This window comes from Phycodurus eques, chromosome 11, assembly GCF_024500275.1.
Source record: "Phycodurus eques isolate BA_2022a chromosome 11, UOR_Pequ_1.1, whole genome shotgun sequence".
Taxonomy (NCBI): Eukaryota; Metazoa; Chordata; class Actinopteri; order Syngnathiformes; family Syngnathidae; genus Phycodurus; species Phycodurus eques.
In genome coordinates, this window is record NC_084535.1 from 12,720,136 (window position 1) to 12,746,819 (window position 26,684).

At 40.3% G+C, this 26,684-nt stretch overlaps 1 protein-coding gene across 5 annotated transcripts in view; it reads right to left on the minus strand.

The window, feature by feature from the left end:
• Positions 1-1,990: 1,990 nt before the first annotated feature.
• ldb1a (LIM domain binding 1a) overlaps positions 1,991-26,684 on the minus strand; it is a 37,106-nt gene continuing 12,412 nt past the window's right edge. For 2 of the 5 annotated variants that reach the window (XM_061689803.1, XM_061689802.1), the window contains 9 exons: positions 15,417-15,519; positions 13,901-13,945; positions 13,607-13,727; positions 12,933-13,035; positions 9,660-9,832; positions 9,467-9,589; positions 9,294-9,371; positions 7,791-8,159; positions 3,494-5,603 (listed from right to left, as the gene is read on the minus strand). In XM_061689803.1, coding sequence (XP_061545787.1) covers positions 5,388-5,603; positions 7,791-8,159; positions 9,294-9,371; positions 9,467-9,589; positions 9,660-9,832; positions 12,933-13,035; positions 13,607-13,727; positions 13,901-13,945; positions 15,417-15,519 — 1,331 coding nt within the window. In that variant the 3' untranslated portion in view covers positions 3,494-5,387. The other 3 variants (XM_061689805.1, XM_061689806.1, XM_061689804.1) reach the window with 3 other exon arrangements.

Here is a 26,684-nt window from a genome sequence, read left to right on the forward strand (position 1 = left end):
AAGGTTAAATGCCCCCTGTTTTGTACAACACCAATTCCAATGAAGTTGGGATGTTGTCTTAACAATGTTCAAACTGATAAACTTTATTGTTTTTAGCAAATAATCATTAACTTAGAATTTTATGGCTGCAACACGTTCCAAAAAAGCTGGGACAGGGTCATGTTTACCACTGTGTTACATCACCTTTTCTTTTAACAACATTCAATAAACGTTTGGGAACTGAGGACACTAATTGTTGAAGCTTTGTAGGTGGAATTCTTTCCCATTCTTGCTTGATGTATAGCTTCAGCTGTTCAACAGTCCGGGGTCTCCGTTGTCGTATTTTACGATTCATAATGCGCCACACATTTTCAATGGGAGACAGGTCTGGACTGCAAGCAGGCCTGTCTGGTACCCGCACTCTTTTACTACGAAGCCACGCTGTTGTAACACGTGCAGAATGTGCTTTGGCATTGTCTTGCTGAAATAAGCAGGGGCGTCCATGAAAAAGACGTTGCTTGGATGGCAGCATATGTTTCTCCAAAACTTGTATGTACCTTTCAGCATTAATGGTGCCTTCACAGACGTGTAAGTTACCCATGCCATTGGCACTAACACAGCCCCATACCATCACAGATGCTGGCTTTTGAACTTTGCGTCCATAACAGTCCAGATAGTTCTTTTCCTCTTTGGCCCGGAGGACACGACGTCCACAATTTCCAAAAACAATTTCAAATATGGACTCGTCGGACCACAGAACACTTTTCCACTTTGCATCAGTCCAGCTTAGATGAGCTCGGGCCCAGAGAAGCCGGCGGCGTTTCTGGGTGTTGTGGATAAATGGCTTTTTGCTTTGCGTCGTAGTTTCAAGTTGCACTTACGGATGTAGCGCCGAACTGTATTTATTGACATTGGTTTTCTGAAGTGTTCCTGAGCCCATGTGGTGATATCCTTTACACATTGATGTCGGTTTTTGATGCAGTGCCGCCTGAGGGATCGAAGGTCACAGGCATTCACGGTTGGTTTTCGGCCTTGCCGCTTGCATGCAGTGATTTCTCCAGATTCTCTGAACCTTTAGATGATATTATGTACCGTAGATGATGAAATCCCTAAATTCCTTGCAATTGTACATTGAGGAACATTGTCCTTAAACTGTTCCGACTATTTTCTCACGCACTTGTTCACAAAGAGGTGAACCTCGCCCCATCTTGTGAATGACTGAGCAATTCAGGGAAGCTCCATTTATACCCAATCATGGCACCCACCTGTTCCCAATTAGCCTGTTCACCTGTGGGATGTTCCAAACAGGTGTTTGATGAACATTCCTCAGCTTTGTCTTTTTTGCCACCTGTCCCAGCTTTTTTGGAATGTGTTGCAGCCATAAAATTCCAAGTTAATGATTATTTGCTACAAACAATAAAGTTTATCAGTTTGAACATTAAATATCTTGTCTTTGTAGTGTATTCAATTAACTATAGGTTGAACATGATTTGCAAATCACTGTATTCTGTTTGTATTTGTTTAACACAAAGTCCCAACTTCATTGGAATTGGGGTTGTATTTAAATGTTAAATACAACTGAACTGTACTTAAAGAAATTACTGGATTAAAAAAAAAAGACAGAAAAAAAAGACCCAGTAACATGCAGTTTAAACATTCAATTCAGTGGTTTCTCACGTAACACACTTTTGAGAATGTCAATAACCTAAACTAAGAATAATTACAATAAATATTTGTATGAAAAACTTCACATACATAAATATAAAACAAAGTATGGCAGAAAATGGTCCATACATAAGCTCGAATGCCATACTTGGGCCCGCCATAAACCGAGGACCCCCTTGTAGAGTGATGCAGTACCCCTTGATTTGATCATAAGTTATAAAAAGTAACCACAATAGTACAGGTGACACATTATCCCACCGTTCATGATGACAAAATCCCAATACTAAAATGGATGTAATTTTTAAACATTTGTGAACATGAAGAGTAAATAAAGACTCATAAAATGAAGTTGTCCGATTCTTTAATTTAAACATCTGATACATGATTCAGATGGACTGAAAACCTACAACAGCAAATAAAAGTTTTTTTCTTTTTTTTTTTTTTATTGTGTAAATAATGAGACTGGATTAACTTGGGCGCGTCATGACAAAAAAAGATCTCTCTGAGCATTTACTGACCAAGATGCCCTTAAAAAAAACTCCACTGGTTATTCATGAGCACTGTACAGGTGGATTGGACTGTCTACGACATTTTAGTACATAGAAAAATAAATACAGTTTGCTAAAATGAAGCCAGAATTATTGGAACTGTGATTGTAGCATTAAAAAAATCACATCGGAAAATTTAGGCTTTTTATCTCTTTACATTAGAATGAGATTTTTTTATAGTTCTCGGAGAGGGATACACAGAATAACGTTTACTGAAAGGACTAGCTAAAAATATACAAGCACAGACACAAACATGAGAAGTAAAGCCAACAAAATGAGTCTTCATTAAAACCAAACAGCGCAGTGGAGTTGATATCTAGAGATTCTTTACATGGAGCTCCTTGGTCTGCAGCTTTCTTTAATTGAGATTAAAAACAGTTCTGGGAAACTTAATACAAAAGTTTTTTTTTTTCTTTCATCTTCCTTATTTTACAATGGTGTCAAAATGTGTTAAAATATTCGAGTAGCAAATTTTAGACATTTTCTGTTCTCTGTTACAAGAGAGCAGCCCCCAGGTAGAGTTGAAGATGACAAGACAATGCACACATAGCAGGCCTTGATGTCGTACTGCGGGGTTGGAGAACCTTTTGCCTGTCGGGGACCCGAAAATGTCCACCAAATGAAAGAATATGTTACAACCATCAAAAAAAAATTTCATCATTATGAGCATTTTTTTATAAAGTGTTTTTGTTAAATCCTCCAAGGTTGTGCTGGTATTTTTGTTTTTTTATAATTGCAGCCCATTGGCCAAAGGATCCCCACCCCTGCCATCCACAATGTTGGCAAAGCATTCAAATCACTGGCCTTTGATTGGTTGACAGTGTGACACGAGATGGAGGATTCTATATCAACTCACATTACTACCATCACAAGAAGAAGGGTGTAACAGCAAATATTTATACATTGGGGTTCAGATGGTTTACACTTCTTACATCAGCAAAAATGAGGGAGAGAAAAAAAATAACAGTTAAGAAAGATAGATGGAAGTTAATTGTGAAAACAGTGCAAAGAATATTTCTGGGGTATTTTTTGTTTACATTAAAAAAAAAAGATAAAAAATGAAAACACACTTCTGTCGAATCTGGTCCAGACATGCTGCGTACCACCTTGCTGCTGTACCCAAATGTTGCATGTTATATGAAAGCGTGTGCATGTGAGTGAGTTTGTGTGTGTGTGTGTGTGTTTGTGTGTCTGTGTGCATGCGTGTGTGTGTGTGTGTGCTAGAGATTGCGTAGTGGTTCTCAACTCCGGTCCTCAAGCTCCGGCACTGTACAGGTTTTTGTTCCAACCAGGTCCTACAAAAACAAATAATTGAGTTTTATGAAGCGGATGAGGAATTTTGATACTTAAAAGAATGCACACACTTTTTCTGCAGCCTGCAACACAAACAAACAAAAAAAAAAGGACATTTATTTTTCCTGTGACATGAGCACAACAGAAGCAGTGAAGGGGGCCGCTGTCGAGGAGGACACGCCCCAGAGACCCGAGGTTGGAACAAGAACCCACGGAACACGGCGGTCATGACGAGCGCTCGGGACTACGGGGCGACTGTGGCTGAAACGCCACAGTGGGCGCACACACACTAAACACACGCGCCCGCTACCGGGTGCACCTGAGCAGACGAGGGCTGGGCTTGAGCACCACTGAGCATGTGCAATGTGAGGCAGCATGTGACTGTCTGCAGTTGTCCAGGGGTGGGCAAACTTCATACTCAAGGGCCACGTTTGAGTTTCAAGACAGGACATGGGCCAGGTCGTTTAAATAAAAAAAAGAAAAAACGTTGTGTATTTAAAATAATTGATTTTAATAAAATAGTTCACTTTAAAATACTGTTTGATTATTGTATTTAAATTAAAAATGCTAAATTCTTTATTCAGCTCATATTCATGTAGCTTATTTGAATAAAATTGTAATTCATGCTAATTTTAAAATGTAAATTAATGAAGCTCCATTAACCATTTCATGAAAATGAAATGGTTAATACAATATTTGTGTTTTATGTAAAACGATTATTATAATAATAAAATATTGTTATTGTTTATAGTGGTGCTAAAACTAATGATTATTTTAATAGCTCATTTGTCGATTATGGTTTCAATTAATCAGATAAAACAAAAATATTTTTTCATTTCCATCCCTTTATTCAAAAGTAGGACATCTTTTCAAATTAACAGTGCAAAAAAAATGCAAACATAATTACTTATGATTCAGTTACTGAGTTTGTCCGTAAAATGTCAAGAAAATGGGCAAAAATGTTGTCATTGTTGTCCAAAGTAAAAGCGGACGTTTGCAAAAGTCTTATTTTGATTAAACACAAAGATAATCACTCTGCTTCAATGAAAGACGACAGAAATCTGAAAATATTTACTTTTGTGAGCCTGAAACTCCAAGGATTTAGACAATTTTAAGTTGTCTCCAAACGATTAATCGATTACCAAAATAGTTGATTAATTGGTGCACGTCTAGTTTATAATAAATTTAATTATCACTACTTAACCAATCATTTAATAAAATAAAGTTGTTTATTAGACTAATATTTTGTATGTAAAATGTATTTTATTAATTTATATTTTATGATTTATAATTGATTAACTATCAGTCACATCACGGGTGGGGAAAGTACCACTACTTTCGCCTGACGTCGGTGCAGACAGGGTGGGTTGAGTTCCCACTCAGTGACGGTGTGAATGTGAGTGTCAATGGTTGTCCATCTCTATATGTGCTCTGCGACTGACTGCGGGCGACCGGTCCTGGGTGTAGTGCGAATTTTGCCCCAAGTCAGCTGGGATAGGATCCGGTTAACCTGTGACCGTCAAGAAAGGATAAGTGGCATAGAATGGATGAATGGATCATTAAAGTAATTTTGATTAAATTAAATAAATAGATGGTTTATTTTACAAACAGTTTTGTTTTTATTATTTACCAAAAAATAGAAATTTTTTAATGAGATAAATTAATTACAAAAATAAATGCATTTTACTTTTTGGGGGTAAAAAAATGGTCATATTCTTGCTTGGCGGGCCGGATTAAAGGCTGCAAAGGGCCAAATGTGGCCCAAGCCATACTTTGCCCACCCTGGTCTCATCCACGAAAGAACACCCCTCCCTCTTCAGTCACGCAGCTGTCATCTTTGAATGAACAAAACAACTGCCTTCCCTGCAAACTCCTGTCTCGAATAAGAGCCTGTTGGGGGGACTACTGAGAGTTGTCATTCTTGCTCTCCTGACTGGAGGGGGGCTTGCTGTTCCAGGGTGAGTGTGACCCCAACGCTGGTGAGCTGCTGAAACTGTCCTCATCCTCCAGGCCGTTGGCCCCGTCCACCTGGGTGTTCTCCAGTCGCGTGATCAGACGCTCGTCCTCGTCACCAAACTCCCCTCCCATCAGGGTGGGTTCTCCCACCATCATCACGTCCTAAAGGGGACAGTAAGGGCCGGCACATATTATCCCCTTTATACAGGGGGGACGGCGGACGGAACAACACGTTCTATCACGTGTTAGGTTTCTGGCCAAAGTGCACACTGTGTGTAAACGCCCTAAATGGGGGGAACTAAGTACATCCATCCATCCATTTTCTATACCACTTGTCCTTCTGGAGTCTGGAGCCTAACCCAGCTGACTTTGAACATATAGACCACCATTCACGATCACATTCACACCTATGGACAATTTGGTCTTTGTGCATGTTTTTGACATGTGTGAGGAAGCCGCAGTACCCGTAGAAAACCCGCGCAAGCACAGGAGAGAACATGCAAACTCCATGCAGGAAGGCCGCAGCTGAGATTTGAACCCTAAACCTCAGAACTGTGAGATAGATGAAGCAACCATGAAGTCAGCAAGGGAATTTTCAAAGTCCCGACAGGTAGGATGGCAACTACGTGAAAGCAAAGCCGGAAAGGCCCTTGATGCCTGCCCTGTTGTGTTGAAAGCGATTGTCACAGTCAGACAATAGTGATGCAGACCTTTCTTTGTGTCATCTTGAGAAGTGTACCACCTTGCTTTCTCCGGCATCAACCTCGCAAGGATCCTCGCCTGCCTGTGGAACCTCTTCTAGAATCTTCCATCACGCTGCTGTTTGCTGTCAAGCCAGCCAGCTTTCTGCTGGTGTTCAATACGAATGGCACTCTTTACCTACTCAACATTTTACCCTTATATTGAAATGTCTTTTAGGCCCTCCTCAACGCTACTTTATTTTTGTTTGCTCTTTGTTGGTTCGTTTCCTATTAATAGGGCTGCCAAGATTAGTCGACTAGTCACGATTACGTCGATGATCAAAATGTAAAAAATATATTTAATAATGGACTTTGGTTTTTTTGCTTTGATATTGTAATAACGTTCCCATTAAGGCAACACGTACATTGAAAACAAATCTGAACTTGTTCCTTTCTCAACCGTCTTTTATGGGGTTTACTTTTTTGTCAAAGTGTAGCCCATGCTATTAATACAGACTCTTACCGATGAAAGGTAATTCTGTCGTTGTAATTGTAAATCACTGTGCATGGTTTTTTGCATAATTTGTAAGTGCACTAAACATTTCCCGCTCGAAATGTTAAAGGCCATAGTATTGCCTTACTTTTAATTTCCAATATCATAAAGGATAAGCGGTGGAGAAAATGGATGGATGGATATATAAATGTCAGCAATGCTGGCTCAAAGTGCAGTTTATTAAAAGTTAACTGTACTATGATCTTAGATGGAAGCTAATGATCCTTATATAAGAACAGCTATCTACTGTTGCGATAAACTGTAATTTACCTATGATCCCATTAGTCGACTAATAGCAAAAATAATCGGTGACTAGTCGATTATTAAAAATATTCGTTTGTGGCAGCCCTAATTATTAGTACAAGTAATAATGTGTGAATATTGCTGCTAGGACACGGGCCAGGTCCAAGTCAATGCCATATAAATAAATCACTGATGGTCGCTCATTAGTCGAGCAGATTTGTCATCACAACATCCTTGAACATTTATGCGGCTGGAACCCGCATTCAAAACCGGTTGTTGTGCCTTAGCTCTAGCAGTATTGAAATCCACAGTCTCCAATTTGCTGACATGGTCCGTTTTCTTGCCGCCCTCAGTGTCCTCTTGAATAAAATGCCTTTCCTTAATCTGGCCAACAGCTACATGCTGCAAAGTGAGTATAGGAGACTCCCCCTTTTCCTCCCTTTATTGTTTTTGGCGAGGCGTTTAATGTGCCTTGTTTTTCACAGATTCCCACCGCAATATTTTGACCACCCCTAACCAACGAAGCTAGAGGAGGCAGTACTCTGCAGTGGAAAAAAAATCAGCATTTAGGAAAATGGGGTTAATTCCACCTCGGGTCTCAACCAACCAAGTAACATGATGTGTGGCTCATGTGCACTGACAAGCTTAGTCTGACGAAAAGTCAGACCAAGGCAAAATGGCAAAAACAAAACAAAAACAAACAAACAAAAAAACATGACAATGACTGGGACTGCTCATCGCTCCCTCCCCCTGCCCTCCGCACAACACAAAGCCCACCTCCAGATGCGCTCTATGCTTCCATCTTCGTCGCAACCTTCAGGGGACCTTTGCTGCTCCACCTAAAGGTGAAGTAGATGCTATGCTAACTGGTACCTGGTTGGACAGGGAGAAGCTGTTGGCTGGACTCTTCTTTTTGCTGTTGCTGTTGTTATTGCCGCCCCCGCCGGAGCTCACCGTGCTGCCGCCAGACACCTTCCTTTTCCGCCGCTTGTTGGGCGCTTGTCTAGCCGGCTCGGCTACAAGTGCACATGGAGGGGAGACCATGAACTTAAAGAGTTCTACTACGCTTTTGGTTAAAGAAAAAAAGTGGAGTATTTTTGTTGTGTTTTGTTTTTTACCTGGTGGTGCTACCATCCTCTGCCACTTTTGGAAGAGGCAAGTCTTCAGGCAGTCTCGGGGGCTCAAACTGTAGGTCTTATGTCTTGACATCAGTTCTTGCATGGGCTCCAATATCACACATAGCTTAAGAGGATAACATTTTAGGATTTCATTAATAACAAAAAAGACTGTTCCATTGTTACATGTGCTGCTGAGCCCATTACAGCGGAACCTCCAAAGTCGAACACAATCTGTTCAGTGACGCCGGTTAACTTCCAACAATCTCCCCCATTGGGAAAACTGTCAAGTGAATTCATTTGTTCCAGGCTAAAATGTCAGCATCATATAACCTTATTAACTGTACTCTATGGTAAAATTAAAACTTAGCACTCTATGGTGCAAACGAACACATAACATTTCTGATATAAATATTGAATATACTTAACTGTGCTATACATTAATATACTTTTGACTTTGGCCCAAACTATATGGATTTTCTAAGGCCGATGCTGATTCCGGATAGTTAGCAGAAAAAAAGTTTGAAAACTGATTAATTGGCCATTTAACCCTCTGGTGCATAGCGGTGTGGCGCTACTGTGGTGCTTTGCACCAGAGGGTCAATTTAAGAAACATAGAATGAATAAAATCACTTCTTTTTGGGTACCTTAATGCTTTACAACAACATAGATATGACTTGGAGACCGAACATTTGACTGTTTTACAATACTTTGTCCTTTAATATTTGTTTAACTTTACAACAGTGAGGAGTTTTCAAGTACAAAAACATGCAAAAAAAGCATTAAAACAATTGTTTTTTGTCAATGTCTTTATGTCCCCAAAGTGTTCTGTAAATTGACTGTTTGTTGTACTAGAGCGGCTCCAACTACCGGAGACAAATTCCTTGTGTGTTTTGGACATACTTGGCAAATAAAGATGATTCTGATTCTGATGAGACAGTAACAATATATCATCACTCTGGCCTATTACGATTACTTTGAAAAGGGCATATATCGGCCAGGTCTATCGTTATCACCCCTTTCTCCTTTGTCATCACAAAAAGTCAAAGAAAATGCAAAACACTAGTGAAGACTCATTGAGCTGAAGTCTCACAAGATTTGTTGACATCACTCATGAGTTCTGTTTGACTTTTTTTTTTTTTTTTTTTTTCCCTAAAAACTTGTTGAAGTCCAAAATTTACCCCATTTAGGGCTTCGACTGAGGAGGTTCCACTGTATTAATCTGGTTGCGATGAGCACTATTAAGGGCAAACCTCCTTACACGGAGGTAGTTGAGTGTGGAGTTGGAGAGCCCACATCTGGTGATATTTTTAGCCAGTTGATCCAGCATCTGAGGATCCTGCAGGAGCATGATGGACAACAGGAAGTTAAATTAAAGGGCACAGGACCTACTGTAAGTGCATGACGTTTTTGTTTTTTGGGTCGAGCACTCACATGCATGGCCAGGATGCTCCTGGGGAGGACCTCTCTGTGTTGTCTGATGCTGAAGTGCCACGTCTTGATCCTCATCATGTCATCAAACATAAACTCCAGGTACAGACGGCCCTCCACACAAACCTTGTCCAGGAGAGCAAAAGGTTAATTTGAGAAGTCAACAAAAGGAAGGCTGTAGAAAGACTGGCCGTACCTGTGTGAACATGGGTTTGCCGTTCTGGGTCACCATGGTGCACTGGTCACAGTCAAGAGATACAAAGTTACTGTGGAAGGACTCCTTTGGATGCTTCAAGTTGTAGAAGAGCTCTGTGGCACCCCCCTCGAAGATGCTCCGAAAATATCTGGGAATCAACGTCCTACCGATGGCTAAAAGAAAAAAAGAAATCAATTGGAGGTAAAAAAAAAATACTAAATAAAACATATTTTTAAATGCTTTCATTTATATTTGAGCGAAAATACCACTTCATAACCAGCATGTTTATTATAATAATGTAGTCACATATAATGTTCTCCCTGTCCATTTCCTATAGTGCTTACTGTACTAACGTGAGCCGCGCCACGAAAGCAAAAAGAAACGGTGCCTGTTTGTTTTAATGTTTGGGATAGTCCACACCAGGAGTTTTAAGCCATCTTGTTATCTTTATATTCCTTTAAATTTTAATCCTAAAGATGGAGATACCAGCAGATCTCTTCACACACACGAGGCGAAGCAGGCGCCCTAGTTGCTTTTCGTTGCGCTGACACATGCGTTGTCGGTGCACTTCATATGCGTTCAGTCTGTGCAGTCACAGAAATTGGGCTGCGCTTGATCGACTGCAGAGGGGTCTGCACAAACTCTCACGCTCAGGGATGGATGACGATATTTTCAACAATAGTGCCTGCTTCGCTTGTTTGAAGAAATCCTCCGGTATCTTTATCTTCAGAATTCCAATTTAAAGGAAAATAAAGCTAACAGGTGGCTCAAAGTTCCTAGCGTGAACTATCCTAAACATTACAAAACAAAGGAGCCGTTTCTTTTCACTTTCGCAGGATAGTTCAGCAGGGATGCATGGACCAATGCGTACTGTGGAACGCATACCAACGGTAACCCCGGTATTTAGTATGAATAAAACCGCTTGCACATCTGCGTGCAGTCTGCAGATGAGCGATGCGGAAAGTATCAATTGGCCAATCAATTCAATTCAATGGAGTTTCAATCAATTCAATCTTCTGTGCTGGGGTACACACGAATCGAAGTTCTTCTACCTGTATTCCCTCCAGGAATTCAAGCTTCTTATCAATCATTGCCGTCTGCAGATTCTGTCCCATTCTTCTATAGTAATTGTGAGGTTACCCTCTGTTTCCCACCTCGTTTTAATGTCCAGAGTATGGTCTACATTTAGATTATGGAGTGCATGGTATAATCTAGAACAGGGATCACCAATCTTTTTTAAACTGAGCTACTTCTTGGGGACTGATTAATGTGAAGGGTTACCAGTTTGTTGAAATAACAAATTTGCTCAAATTACCTTTAATGTTAGTATTGTTATTTTAATAATAATCATTTATGTGAAGACTGATTATATTATATAGGAAACTGGTAACCGTAACACTATTTCTATAAATCGTTTGTGTGCGTTTACATTTTCAAATGATCACTGATACAACATGCCCACAGGCACCACGTTGGTGACCACTAAGCTAGAAATTATTTTGGGGTAGGTGCCAACATCATAAACTATTGGGAAAATCCCCAAGATTTTACCTCCAAGGGTCGTGTGACATTTTATTCCCCTAATGAAGTCTCTGATTTATAAATAGCTAAAATGGTCCTGATTTTGTAGAATATACTTAGCATTAAAGACGCTGAAAAGTGAATTCAGAAATTTGTTTCTTAACACATTATACATGTTTGAAGGTCAGAGGACAAAGATGTTATGGGGTCAGTTAAAATTCATATTTGCATTGTTGATATGTTATGTAATGGATGCACGTAACTTCCAGCAAGTTGTCAACTATAGTTTCGCTAAAAATGAGGTTTTTATTACACGTATTGAGCATTCTCTGAACATACCTGAAGCTCAAGACACCGGGGAGCCAATATTTTTTAGCACGACTATACGTATTATATGTTTCAGTGACACGGCACAAGCTTTTACATAGTATGCAGTATTCCTATATATTGTGTGCCCCTTGCTCCAGTAGCTTTATAACACGCCGCACAGAAAGTCTTTGCTGTGTCTGTTGGCTTGTCATATAGGCAAAAGTACAGACAACAGTACTGCGTGGGTCTTTTTTCCCTACTGCCCAGTGCATAATAACCATAATACAGTTGTCGGTCCCGTGACCCTAGTGAGGATAAACGGTAAAGAAAATGGATGGATGGACAGTCGTAGGTATATACAAGGAAATCCTCACCTTCTGCGCCGTTTTGCCGCTGCACTGTGGCGGCTGCGAGATTTAGTTCTCTTGCTGGCAGTTGAGGTCCCAATGGCCTTAGGAAAAGTAGTTGGCACCGCAGCTGGTTTCAGCCTCTGCCTAACGACACCTGTGTATCCAATTCTCTCTGCTAAGTCTTTCTCAAAACACGCCGGTTCAAAGTGATCAGCACAGAATGTGCAATGCTTGCTTGGCACATACAGCTGACCACGTTTCTTCCCCTGTCGATTGACTCTCCCTATCCACTGGTCACGTATTCTTTTTTCACTTGGAAGGCCAAAAAAAACTCTTGTCACTGCCTGAACCATTTGTACAACCATATGCCACACAATAAACCATCGTGACATCGCTAAATCATACGACAACAAATATACAAGGACGGGAACAACAGCCTGGAACAATACCACACAACGGCGAATGAACAGGCTGTTTGGCTCGTGTTACGTCACAGCACCGGATAGAGCCGAAGACCGGAAGGCTCTGGATTAAAAAAGCAGAAGGCACATTCTGAATCATATTTATCGATTTAACTGGTGCTATATAATCACTTCGAAATGTCAGATGTGGTTTGTAAAGGGGTTCTAGAGTTATCAAGAACATTTTTAACATCTTTGTCCTCTGACCTTTGAAAAACATTGCTGAAAACGTGCAGAGAACTGTCTAGTACTCAATTGTGGAGATGGAGCGTGGGCATGCGCCTTTGTTCGCATCAGTGGTTATCTGGCGCAATTACGACATGCAGCTTTAGAGCGCCTCATTGTCGGCTGTGAGTGTGCGTATGTCACGCAGAGAATTGCAGAAGAGCGAGGTGGGAATCAGTGGACACGCTTCCCATCAAGATCTGGAAACGTAAACGTTGGGAAAGCTCATGTGATACGACATGACATTTGTGATTGGTTGTTACATCTGCAACATTGCAATGCCATTCACATGCGATTAAAATTCTGAATCACAGCAAAACTAGTGGTCGACGGCCAGCCACTCATGAAAACTAGTTGCTGAGCCCCACTCACTGCGGGACAAATCAGTCCACAGGCCTTGCTCTTACTGTATCGTTTGGGTCCATCTTCAAGGCAGAACGTTATTGTGAGCATTGCGTCGTCCTCAAAGAACTCTGTGGTGAAGGCATCCCACCACAAATTGTCACAATCCTGAAAGAGGGAACACAAACAACTTTCACTCCTTCAGTCATAATTGCATTTACTTGCTGCATATGACCACAAGTCAACAAAACTGATCTCATTCTGGATGTAGGTTGAAATGGGAACTTTATTAATATTGCATGTTTGGATTCACAACTCTTGTCAAACATGAAATTACAGTACACGGCAAATAAAATCCTTCTGATGTGCAGAGATTAACATGTATGTGTTTGTTGCCGTGTCTACGGAAACTTAGAGAAAATGTGCGTCTGATTACAACTGAGCGCTCGGGCATTTAAACAGTTGCCACTCCAATTACATTTCAGACAGGTTGGTCAGATAAGCCTATAAGAGCCTGATTACAAATTAAATTAACGAGGACTCTGGATTAATTTCCCACTCTCAGTTTCTTGCCATTGTTGGCCACAAATAAATGGCAACTGGGAGGTAAATGTTAAAAACATAGCCCCAGTACATGCATGGCTCAGAATGTTATTAAAATTGCCTTGAAAATTAAAAGAGCAGGGTGTGTTTTTTGAGTTTGTAAATCTCTCCAAATATATTGCATGCCAGCTCTCACCTCTGTCCAATTCTGTAGCCTTTTGTTCAGCTCATACATACGATAGTCTGTCTGGTTTCCATACGGTGTGGGTCTCCTGGAGCAGGAAATGGGAAATTCAACACTCAGAATGAAGTTAAAGCTGTCAAATCCCACAGTACATTCGCAAGCGCGGACACACACACACACACACACACACACACACACACAAGACAAGTAATTACAGGAGATTTGCAAAGTTAGTTTTTGTTGGCAAAACTGTCCACAGTGATGACACCAATAATTCCTACTTTATTTGCAAGGCTCTGAACTCACCCAATTCCTGGTTCCATATATGATGGGGGATACATGGGTGTAGGCCTGACAGAGAGAAAACAATCAGAATTGGGAAGTTTCAATTCAGGAATGAAAGCTGCTTTAGAAGTGTGAGGTTCATGCATGTTACGACCAATTTATTTTGTTATGATCTCTACATTGATTATGGGTTGCCATTTAAAAAATAAATTAAAATGCACTCAGTCTGCTTTGACTCAAAATAATGACTCATCTTTAGTGCAGTATCATAATATTTGTTTAAAATCTGCATATAAACTTGGAAATAAAAAAACTATTTGAAAAAGAGAGTTTGAGAGGTTGTCATCTGAGATGCCAGGGCACTCACGAGACTTCAGTTCAGCAGTTCATGATTAACTAACTGTACATGTTTTGCTTTTTGCTATAATGTTCTTAGAAGGAGGAGCAGCCTCAATAAGTTAAGGTGAAACAAGTAAAAGAGCAAGAAGCATGGAGGTTCGTTGACTTATTAGGATTCTGATTCAAAGCAGTAAGCGTCTTATATATTGTTTCTAATATAGGGTAGAGTGTTTTATAGCTTTTCCATTTTCCAGTGGTGAATTTTTTTACACTTGTGTGACAATTATGAATGCTAAAAAACAAAAACAAAAGAAATTATCTGTCCAGTCCGGTATATGCGCAACCTACTCCCGCATTCTGCAAAAGAGGCGAAAGCATTTCCTCCCGGCACAGGTAAACGGTGGGATGGCACAAGGATGAAGCTCTGATGTTTGATCTTCGTTCGTATTTACAAATATCATAGCATATTTGTAAAAATAATTGCGCTGCGATTGGCTGGCAACCAGTTCATGGTGTACCCCGGCTCTCGCCCACAGTTAGCTGGGATAGGATCCAGCATACACGTGACCCTAGTGAGGATAAGCGGTGTAGAAAATGGTTTAATAAATAAATAATATACATGTATTTAACTTTTGTCTGAAGAAACCAGACATAAAGACAACAACATTTTAGCAAGTTCGGCTTCAAACCATCTTGTCATCAACACGTAATCATGCTCATTAGCGCAGTGTATACGGGGAGTCCGCAAACCTGTTTTCCGGGTTTGGTCATGTGACATTCCGCACACAGCGGATTAAAATAAAGACCTTCTGATGCAGACAGTTTGAACCAGTAATGGATTATTACTATTTTAATTATTTAAGAATTCAGACAAATGGCCGCTAATGTTTACAGAACGGATTGTGTTCCACCTTAGAGGTTGCACTATATTAAAAACACTTCTGAAATGACGAACCACAAGAATAAACACATTAAAATTAACAAGCTCTCTGATATTGGTAATAAAAACTGAGCATTATCATCTTTGTTAAAGTAGAATTTTTGATGTAGCTCTTGCATTGGATTTTATTCGTGCAAGTGTCTAATGTTGTGGCCAGTTATCGGTGAGTCAAAATACAACTATTGGTATATACAAAAGTTAATGAGAGCATTATTTGTTCTCTTTAAGCTGGTGTCAGTGTGGTTCAAGGCAACTTACCCCACATCTCGGTCCAGCATAGCGCCTGGGTGGAAAGGGGGAAAGCTGCCGCCGTTGGGGGGTTCCTTGGGAGAGTACAGCTTGAATGACTTTGACGAACAGCCTGCGCAGTGAGAAAGAGAAAGAGAGAGAGAGGGAGGGGGGAGAGAGAGAGAGAGAGAGAGAGAGAGAGAGAGAGAGAGAGAGCGGATGTGGGTAGAAGAGTACAAACTTAGAGAAGATTGCGTCAATGTAGCTGCATCCAAATCACAACATCATCCACAAGTAATCCAACTCTGGCTGTTTTGTTGCAGTTCGCGCCAATAGGAGTACGCCGCCTGAAATGTATTTTATCCCCCTGAATCCCCCTCTCCACCACCACCCCACCTTGCCTATCCAGGCTGCTTTCATTAGCTAATGCATCTTCAATCTGCTAAATGGACAAGAAAAACAAACACGATCTGGCCAGTTCTTGTGACATCCATACTGACATAGGGATCCCTCCCTTCCATGAGAGCCCATCACCATCTGCACTGTGTCTACATAGCCCCCCCACCCCCAGTTGCCTCCTAAACCCATCCCCCCCTGCCCACCCGGCCTGGCTGTTTTTAACCCTTGTCTGGCCAGATAAAGCATTCATTGGAACTCATCTATTCTGTGAAACCTCACACAGGCAGCGGTCCAACTAACGATAGCTTAAACTCTACCAGACAGAGGCAGGGTGGGATTGGGGGTGGGGGCGGCATTCCTTAGAAATATGAGCCTGTCTACCTCATTAGAGCCAGCAGCTCTCTCCACACATGCTTTCATTAGACATTAATTACGGCGCTGCAATATATCCTAGCACTGTTCAATCATTCAGGCCTGTTTGTTAGTGATATTCTTATGTGTGGCATGAACATGCTGCACCTGAGGCGGTGCATAGTTAATTTAAATAGTCACAATTTACATGTGACAGTGTTCCAACAGTGGAGATAAAGGGTACTCAAGTTTTTCCGAGTACCTCCAGTACAAAAAATTTAGGAATTTTATCTGCCTCTGGGAACCGCTTATTTTATCGTGAAGCTCAAGGGACGCACGGGCACAACACGCTTACGTTCCCAAGGCAATGGAAGGAAGCGGAACCGAAGTGACCCTTTTTGATTTAAAGAATGCGCAGATGGCGATGCCGTCAGAGAAGACAAATGCGGAAAAAAGACTGAATGCCAAAAGTGTGGTAGCATTTTGAGCAGCTTGGCTAACATCGGTGACACGTAATCATTGTAACACGGACCTTGCATTTTACAACCGCACGTCTCTCAAGCACTTTAATCTCGCAGCATCTCCGCTGAAGACACACAGAATGCTAAAGAAGACTTAAGACAAGGTAAAAGTAACGTAGTGTAAATCAGTCAGATTAACGTCAATGTACCTTACTAATGTAACGTTAGCCCGGCAGAAGGTTAGGTTTCTGTTAATTATGACTACCATCAAATTTGTGGCCAGTTTATTACAATGGTGACTAGTTGTGGGCGATATATATAGTCTTTGACATAATCGTTAATGTTGATTTAATGATGTGCAATTTTAAATTATCGAGTATTCATACTGTCTAGAAAAGAAAACAACCAAACGGGTGCATGGACGGTATAGGAGGAAGAGCAAGAGTAGGAAGCGCATGAAAGTCCTCATTCGGCGCATCAGCAGACACGATTCAGTCATGTAACTCAGCGGTAAGCAAAACAAACTCTCGCTCGCAAACTAGCGGGCCGACTCTGAGCAACCTTCTCAGGAGTTTAGCATCTTAAAAGTCAGAGGACAAAGATGTTAAAACTGTTCTTGATAACTCTAGAACCCACGTTTACAAACCACATGTGACATTTCTAAGTGATTATATAGCAGATATACACCAGTTAAATCGATAAATATGATTCAGAATGTGCCTTCTGCTTTATTAATCCAGAGCCTTCCGGTCTTCGGCTCTATGACGTAACATGAGCCAAACAGCCTGTTCATTCGCCGTTGTGTGCTATTGTTCCATGCTGTTGTTCCCGTTCTTGTATATTTGTTTTCGTATGATTTAGCGGTGTCACGAAAGTTTATGGTGTGGCATTTGGTTCTACAAATGGTTCAGGCAGTGGCAAGAGTTTTTTGGCTTTCCAAGTGAAAAAGGAATATGTGACCAGTGGCTAGGGAAAGTCAATCAATAGGGGAAGAAACGTGGTCAGCTATGGGTGGCTAGCGAGCATTGCAAACTCTGTGCTGATCACTTCGAACTGGCGTGTTTTGAGAAAGAGTTAGTAGAGAGAATTGGATACACAAGTGTAGTTAGGCAGAGGCTGAAACCAGCTGTGGTGCCAACTATTTTTCCTGCGCCCATCGGGACTTCAACCGCCAGCAAGAGAACTAAATCTCGCAGCCGCCACGATGCAGCGGCGAAGCAGCACAAACAAGAGGTGAGGATTTCCTTGTACTGTATATACCTACGACTCCATCATCAGACATGCAAACACCAAAGGCATGAAAAATGGTACCAAAAAAAAATAAAAATAAAAATAAAAAAAATAAAAAAATTCTAGGGGGGATCCCCCGGGCTCCCGCAGAGAATGTTTTGGATTTTAACATAAATTAAGCAATCTGGAAGACTCTGAAGAGTACAATAAAGCAAAATAAACACATTTACTTCACGCAGAAAAACATTTATTTAAACCCCTCTCGTACATGTTGATGTACAACATGGATGGATTAAAATTAAATTTTCCTCATTCCTTTACTTTTTTGTTTTGGTCTCCAACTTGAGCCAGGCCCATCTCCACCTACCCCCGATGCCTGCTTCAAGCTGTGCCACATGAATAGCATCCTCCTCTTTATGCACTCTCATTCTGGAAAATAATTTATTACAATCATCCTCATTATTAACCATTATTTTAAGCCAGGACTGTATATAAAGACATGCTTTTGACATACCGTCATATCGACCCAGTGGCCACTCTTTCTGTTGTACAGTTGTTACTTTGCTGCTCGTTATCGTCACTGTCAGGTTCCGTCCTCCTGATCGGCTCAAACATTTGTTTGACGATGCCAAGTTCAGTTGGGTGCTCCTGTACGTCAATATCCTCGTCCTCATATTCTAACACGTTGCTCGCCATTGCGTATACAGGGTAGCGCACTGTGTTTGTCAATTGCAACGTCACTTCCGGTCGCCCTTGCGGTGGATAAAGTAACCACACCCAGCAGATGTGGTTTGTCTTGAGCTTTGGGTATGTTCGGGGAATGCTCAATACGCATAATAAAAACCAAATTTTTATCTTAATTATAGTTGACAACTTGCTGGAAGTGACATGCATGTATTACATAACATATCAACAATGCAAATATGAATTTTAACTCCCTCCATAACATCTTTGTCCTCTGACCTTTAACAAGTGGGTGAACGGTCACTGTGGACCTCAATGTAGCGCATGTATAGTTTTATTGCTGGCCAACAGAAAAATGACACAGGTCACTCCAAGTACGTGCTGGCTTCCTAAACGCGGTCATTTAAAAGTGAAACGAAGAGAATGGATGTTGTTCCGATCGTATATTCACTGGAGGATTTATTCATTTTGAATAACATTTACAAAGCAAACTGTGTGCTGTCAAAGTCATCCCGACTGCTGATGAGGCTAATGGAGGAGCTAGCTAGCACAGCCCTAAGGCAGCACAGTTAGTAAATATTTCATTACCCAATCAACCAGTGCTTTACCTATTTAAACACTATTACCAATACCAGCTGCTAAACTAAAAACAATATTCCGCGGTCATGACGTCACATAACGTCATTGTCATCAGTAACTAGTAACTGTATCAGAATACATTTCCAAAGTAACCCTCCCAACCCTGAGTATGAGCAATACATAAAACTTTGCGATTCCACAAGCATGACTCCCGATAAAGAGAAGAAAGGTCAAGGCTCCTTTATACTCGCACAGACGCCGACCGCGCTGACGTCACTGCGGATATCCCGCACGCAGTTTGCCTTTATACTCGAGCACAACCCACGCGCACTGTTTTGAAAGTGTGCTGCAGTTCTCCTCCAAGTCGGCATTTCCGTAACAAGGAACAAAGCAACAACAATGGCGACCGTGGAACGGAGTCTGCTAGAACAAATGGACCTAGATGACCAAATTATACGTTTAATTATGCTGCAAAATCGAGCGAGAAGGCGGCGGCGTAGGTGCTATGTGGAACCGGGAGTAACGCTGATTACATCACAGCATGTGACTAAAACGGACCAATCACGAGAGATGATCTCCGTGGCATTCTATGTGCAGCAACAATTTTTGCCGTGCGCGCGTCAAGCGACGCAGGAGGGGCCTCGCGGGCCAATTCGTTGGTCACGTGATGCAATGCGGGCGTTGTCTGCCGCGCAAGCGGGGGAGTATAAAGAGGCCTTAAATCTGCACAACACACTCAGAAAACCCTCACTGACTCATTTTGCAAACACGTACCATATGACAGAGCAAGTAAACGTTGACAAGACATAACACCATCAACTACCTTTCTTACTGCAGTGTTCTAGCCAAATTTGTATGCCAGTGTGTGCTGTAGTGAGAAACAAAAATCTATTTGGTTTAAAATATTTTATTAGGTTAGTTTCACATTTTGATGTCATCTTAATTGCTTTTGTTTTGTTTTATTACAAAAGCAATGAAAATTCTACTGCGCAAACTTGATTTGGCATATTCTCCTGTATACAGCCTGGACATAACTTGAAGTTATTCATTGTTAAATATTGCCACACAATATTCATGTGCAGTTTTTTGCAGTATATGCATGAAGCACTTTAAAAAATAAACAAGAGCTGTTGTTTTGAAAAGCTGTGTCTATCAATAAATGTCCTGGGAAGTAAGTAGAGATACACACCATTTGTTTTTTTAGGATACCATCAAATTATCATCGTAAAAGGTAGGTGAAAAGAATTATTGCGAGTGATGTGTTTGGTAATGGCACGTCTTAAGAGAAGGTTGTGAAACGTGGCAAAGTTTGTCAGAGGGGACTGAGTGAAATGAGTCATGTAACCAAAATAAATGGTTATATTTGTGTTTCCTCTCGAGGTTTCTTCATTTAATTAAGTTTAGTTAGTCTGGTCTAGCTCATAAATGCACAGTCATGACCCTACGGTATTCTTATGTCGCATACTAAAGTTATTAAGCTAGCTGCTTAAATTGCACAATATAGAGGCTGTTTATGTATTTTTTAATTAATGCATTATGTTTTTATACTTACAAGAAATGCTCAGTTTGAAATGTATTTTTATTTGTGTTTAAATTTATTTTTATTTGTTTGCAATTCAAAATGTTTCCAGACAAAAAAAAAAAGTATTCTGGAGTATGCACATGAAACAAAAACTGGAATTAATTAATTGATTATTAAATGAAATGGCTTATTTTATATTTACATCTACATTTCAATAAATTAGACTATGGTAGAATATTACATTTATTTCAGTACTCATACATTATATAGATTCATTTAACAATTGCAAAAATACTTTTAGGGCAAATTCCTACCAAACTTCTACATTCCAAATAATTTTAATTGTTTCTTGATTATATTTACGTAATATTCTAGTTTCTAGACATGGTGAATTTGGGTTATTTGTTTGCTGTAAACTATTATAAACTATAAACTATCATCAAAATTATGCATATATATTAAAAAACAAAATCCTGAACTATTTCACTGTGAGTGTGCCATGCCTCTATAATGAGTTGCACTTTTGATTTGAACTACCTAACTAAATTAAGCTTTTGACACTATTCTAATTTATTGAGGTGTACCTGTAAGTCAAGTGCTCCTTAACCAAGCAAGAATATAGTTTATAATTTATACAAATACTGGATTATTCAATATAATTTTTAGTAGGATACTCGAATACTAAACTATTCATTATCTGCAGCAGTGTGTCAATGTCATCTTGACGGTAAAAAGGCAGCAGTGCTAGATTAAACCAACACAGGGATGACTGCAACGCTGTCTAAATGGGTTCTACTTGTTTAATCTTCTCACTGAGCATCATTTTTGGTGTTAGTCCAAAGCCCCTTCTACACTGCCTGTAAGAGCCAACATGTTGGCACCATTTTTCTGTGCACAGTCAGAATCATCTTTATTGGCCAAATATATTAAAACCAGGGATGGGAATCGAGAACCGGTTCCGAAGTTCACGCATTGGGCCGCGCCCAAGTGACGCATAGGGGCCCTATGCGTCACTTGACGCGCACACGGCAAAAATTGTTGCTGAGCGTAGAGTGCCGTGGAGATAATCTCTCGTGATTGGTCCATTTTAGTCACATGCTGTGGTGACGTACTCAACGTTCCCCTTGGTTCCACATACAACCTACGCCGCCGCCTTCTTGATCGATTTTGCAGTATAATTAAACTTATCATCTGGTCATCTAGGTCCATTTGTTCTAGCAGACACTGTTCCACGGTCGCCATTGTTGTTGCTTTGTTCCTTGTTACGGAAAGGAAATTAAAAAACGGCTACCGGAAATGGCCAAAAAAACGCAGAGGAAACTCCACCCTGTGGTGTCCTAGCCAATACCAGCCATAGCGACACCGCCGACTTGGAGGAGAACTGCAGGTTGCGCTCGAGTATAAAGGCAAACTGCGCGTGGGATAGCCGCAGTGACGTCAGCGCGGTCGCCACCTGTTCAAGTATAAAGAAGCCTTAAGGTTTTGCCACCAAACGCAGCAGTAATTTAACGACTAAAAACAACATCAATTGAACTGTACACTACTAAAAACGGCAACATTGACTATTAAACCCTGTCTGTACAAAATAAATTTTAACGCAGTCAAAACGTGATACAGTAATTTTAATTACAGCAATGCATTCTGGGAAACAGCGAATGCAAAGGGTGTTACGCTAAAAGCGGCCCTGCCAGAAACTGCGACTAGAAGTTTGCCTTGGCCTCTTGGGGGCAGTGTGGTGCAATGCATGTATGGAGCTACACGTTTAGTGTAAGCTCAAAAAAAGAATAGGAGAAGAAAGTTGCCATAGAGCTTAAATAAAATTGTTTTTCAGAGATTAGGAAGAATATATGCCGAAGAATATTGTTATATTACCTGTATGTATGTGTTACTATGGCATTTGCGTGTGAAAACCTTTTTAAAATAAATCCCTCCCGTGATGTAATGCTAATTTTAGCTAGGGTTTCCCATTGAGTGTTTGCATTAAACTGGCGATCTCTAAAATGATGTGTCTTGTATTTAATTATACAATATGCATAATTTTTTTGTTGTACATTTAGTGTTACAGTAAACTCCAACTGGGGTGTCAACAGCTTAAAGCACGCTCAGGGAGGGCAGAAGAACATACGTCACGCACTTGCTGCAAGATACACAGGGTGCGTTTACAATGCAGGAACTTGCATAGGGAACCCGCGCCGCGGCACATTAATCGTTTTACTTCTTATTATAACGGTTTTCTGATCATGAGAAGCCTGTATACAATATATCAATATCATTTTTTTATTTTAATTTATTCATTTAATTATTTTTTTCATTGAATTATATTTTAGTCTCATGGACGTTTTTCTCCCCCAAACTACACATTTGAGAATCAATAAGAGAATCGAATTGTTAACCAGTATCAAAAATGGAATCGGAATCAGAAAAACGTTATTTCCCATCCCTAGTTAAGACACACAAGGAATTTGTCTCCAGCTGTTCCACATACAGGCGGTCCTCAGTTTACAATGGTAAGGATGCGATGTTTCAAGGTTACAAACTAAGGCTAGCTACTTGCATACAAATTGGGGTTGTGTCGCCGCTGTATCAACTGATTTCTGTCACCCTGTACATGGCATCTACATAGATTGGGAGGTACCAAGTTGACCCGGCAGTTTTCTGCATCCTGAGATAGTATCCGAAGCCAATTTTACACTCCCTATAAAAGCAGACATTTTTCTGCCATATGTCCATGTTGCAGTTTAGTGTAAAAGCCAAAGGTGGATCAATTCTGCATCATCTTTTACGACTCAGATTCAGTAAATTTGCGGGATTTCTGTGTAAAAGGGGCTTTTATGTTCCAGTTTCATACCACCATTGATGTAAAGATTCTCAAGAGCTTCACTGCTAAAAGCGAAACTACACCATAGCAAATGTTATACAGTGGACCAGGCTGGACCGTGAAATTCAAACTCGTTTTTTTTTTTCAAACCCCAAAGATTTTTGAGTAAGCGGGAATAAATTGCCACTAAGTGTTTTGGGGAGTTGGTTAACGCCCCAAAAAGAAAAAACAAAAAGAAAACAGAAAAAAAGAGAACATTTGGGGGCTGGATGGAAAGAAAATATGTGGATAGCAGCAAGTATGCGGGGTTCCACTCTAGTCTGCTGCATCCAATCAACATATCATAGCAACATGGATTTATTTAACTTGAAAACCTGTTTGCGTTAACAGTCAGTAGTAAACAAGAAATCTGCAGATGAGAGCAAATAAATGATGAATGCACCAATCAGACATTTTGGATGGAACAGTTAAAAAAACAAACGAAAGACCTAGTTGTTGTGTTGCCTCAGTGCCAAAATTAATCAACAGGTGTGTCATCCACTTCAATGTATGAAGATGGCACCACTATGTGACTGTAGATACACTTGCTATGACTTGATACCACAATGTGTCACAGGAGAGTCTTTTCCACAACACACAGGCTGGGTGAGGCACCCATAAAGCTCAAGTTCACAGTTCAGCTTAAAGACAGAGTGCTGCATTGCAGAACTAAAACTGCTAATATTTCAACATTCATTCATTCATTCATTCATCTTCCGAACGATAAAAAATCTGACGTTAGCTGACAAAATCAGAAAGCAATGAAAAACTACACTTCAATGAGTGACCTGTGTGCAATACAATGTAGAATGATATTCTAAATATAGTAGGCAACCAGTCCAGGGTGTACACTGCCTCTCACTCAGTCAGCTGGGATAGGGTCGAGTTCACCCACAACTGAGGAAAGGTGGTAAAGAAAATTGACATATGTATAGGGTTAGCGTTAGATCAAATGAGCCTTTGAGCATTTTTTTACACTTAAAAAGAAGCACTTTTCATATGCAGCAGTGCCCGCAACCTAGTCAGCCAGCCACCAGGGGGAGAACACGTTTAAAGCTTCACTGAGCTGTCCAATGTAGTAATATATAAAGCTTTTATTTTGAAATTAGCCCTCTCAGCACATTGGCGGAGAGGCGGCATGTCACAGTAAGACACTATTAACAATCGTGGCAGCTGCCTTGACTTCAACTTTTCGGCTGGGCTGAACGCAGTAAAAAAAAAAAAACTAATAATAAAAAAAATAAACAAGTAAATAGAGAGGGAAATCCCTACTGTCAAGGTCTTTGCAGTGTGTGACCATGCACGACTGACCAACGGTCAAGCAGAACAGAGACGTAGCCGTCTTTGACAATTCCCTATATTGACATTCAAATGAAAATTAGGTTCTTACACTCTGTTACTGCGTTTTATACAGTAACTGTATTTGCTTCCATTAAGTTGCAATTTGTGATTGCACTTTGTAATAGCATATTTATTCAGTTAGCCATTGGTATAGTAGAATTCTTTATGTGGATTTATTTTTTTATCTGTCATTTATTCTTATTTAAAGATTCATTTTGCACTGAAAACTGTTACATAGTTTTTGTTGAAAAGTAGTGTAATAAAAAAATAAAGATGTTTCCCTTAAATGAGGAATAATCGTGATTAATAATCATGATTTCAATACTGATCAAAATAATCGTGATTATTATTTTGTCCATAATCTTGCAGCCCTAATTCAGTCGGTTAATTGAAGACTTGTCTGTAGGTGTGACTGTAAATGGTTATTTGTGCCCTAAATCATAAATAAATACCAACGTTGGTATCGATATTATCGACTTTTGGATCAGTCCCCCTCCACCAGTGCAAACAATGGAGCTCCGTCTGAACAGACGGATGCTCAAATTGACCACAAGCAAATGAAACAGCACAAACAAGGCTAAAAATGCATCTAAAAGGACTCTCACGGATGTGTGTTATTACAAGGTGTGATAAACAAGAAGCCGCACACACACTCACCCAAGCACACCGGGGCTCAGTGTAAACGGAGCCGCAGGGCCGCATCCATGAACGGACGAAGGGGATGTTATTGCTAAGCTATTCATAATGTCCATGACTCGTATTTACTGACCTGCTAAGAAGGATAGGGACGCGGGGCGCGGTGTGAGGTGTGATTACCTGCAGAGAAAGGGCCACCAAAAGGCGGTGTGGCTTCTAGCCAGCTAGCGTCGATGCTAGCCGGAGAGACTGGACGGCGAAGGCTCTAAGCTCCGTCGCTTGGGAAAATACTTGGATGGTCCCAACACATAAGATGCCAAGCGGGGGAGGAAATTAAAACTACCAAGCGACAACTAGTAAACAAATAACAATTTAAGAATAATTTACTTCTATTAAAAAAAAAAAAATGCATTAGCATACGTGTATGGTGTTACCCATCTAGTGCTACTACTACTTGAGGACCCTTTGTTCCAGGCAGCCAGTCCGTTGATACACAAGAAGAAAAAAAAGAAAGAAAAAAAAAACAGCTCCGCCCCTTTGCGCGTACACTGGCGCGCGCATAAAAAAATACATTGTTTTATTTTTATAGCCCCAATTAACAAACAATATTATCTCAAGGAACTTTATATACAACGTTGGCAAGTAACGTATTACATGTAATGAGATTACATAATTTAATTACAAAACGTATGTAATTGTAAACCATTACATGACTGGGAGAAAATGTGCCATTGAAACTTTCATGATTACAATTTTAGTTATTTTAGAAAAACAGCCACAAAAGCTCAATTTCTTTATTTTATTTTATTTTTTTATCTCAAATCCTTCAAAATCAACTCTTGCGATTGGCTCTATGTCTGACCATGTGCCATTTTGCTGTAATATCAAACATGGCATAATTTTCCAAATATGACCACAAAGCATCACCTTGTGGTGAAATCTATTACTGAAAAGGTTAGACGCATAAACTAGGTTTCATGCAGACTTTTTTTTTGCCATTCCGATTGAATTCATTCAGATTGAAGATCACTGGTCAACTGTTTACATGTGACGGGATCTACTCCCAGTGGGTACATTTAATTGGACCAGCCGTGTGACATGCGGACATGAACGTCATTTATCAAGATGGAGTTCGTTCGTCTAACACAGTAGTTGGGATTCTTTTTTACACTTTTTACACTGTGTCAAATTGTATCATCTCCTGCGGTACCCCTGATGATCTCTCACAGCACATTAGC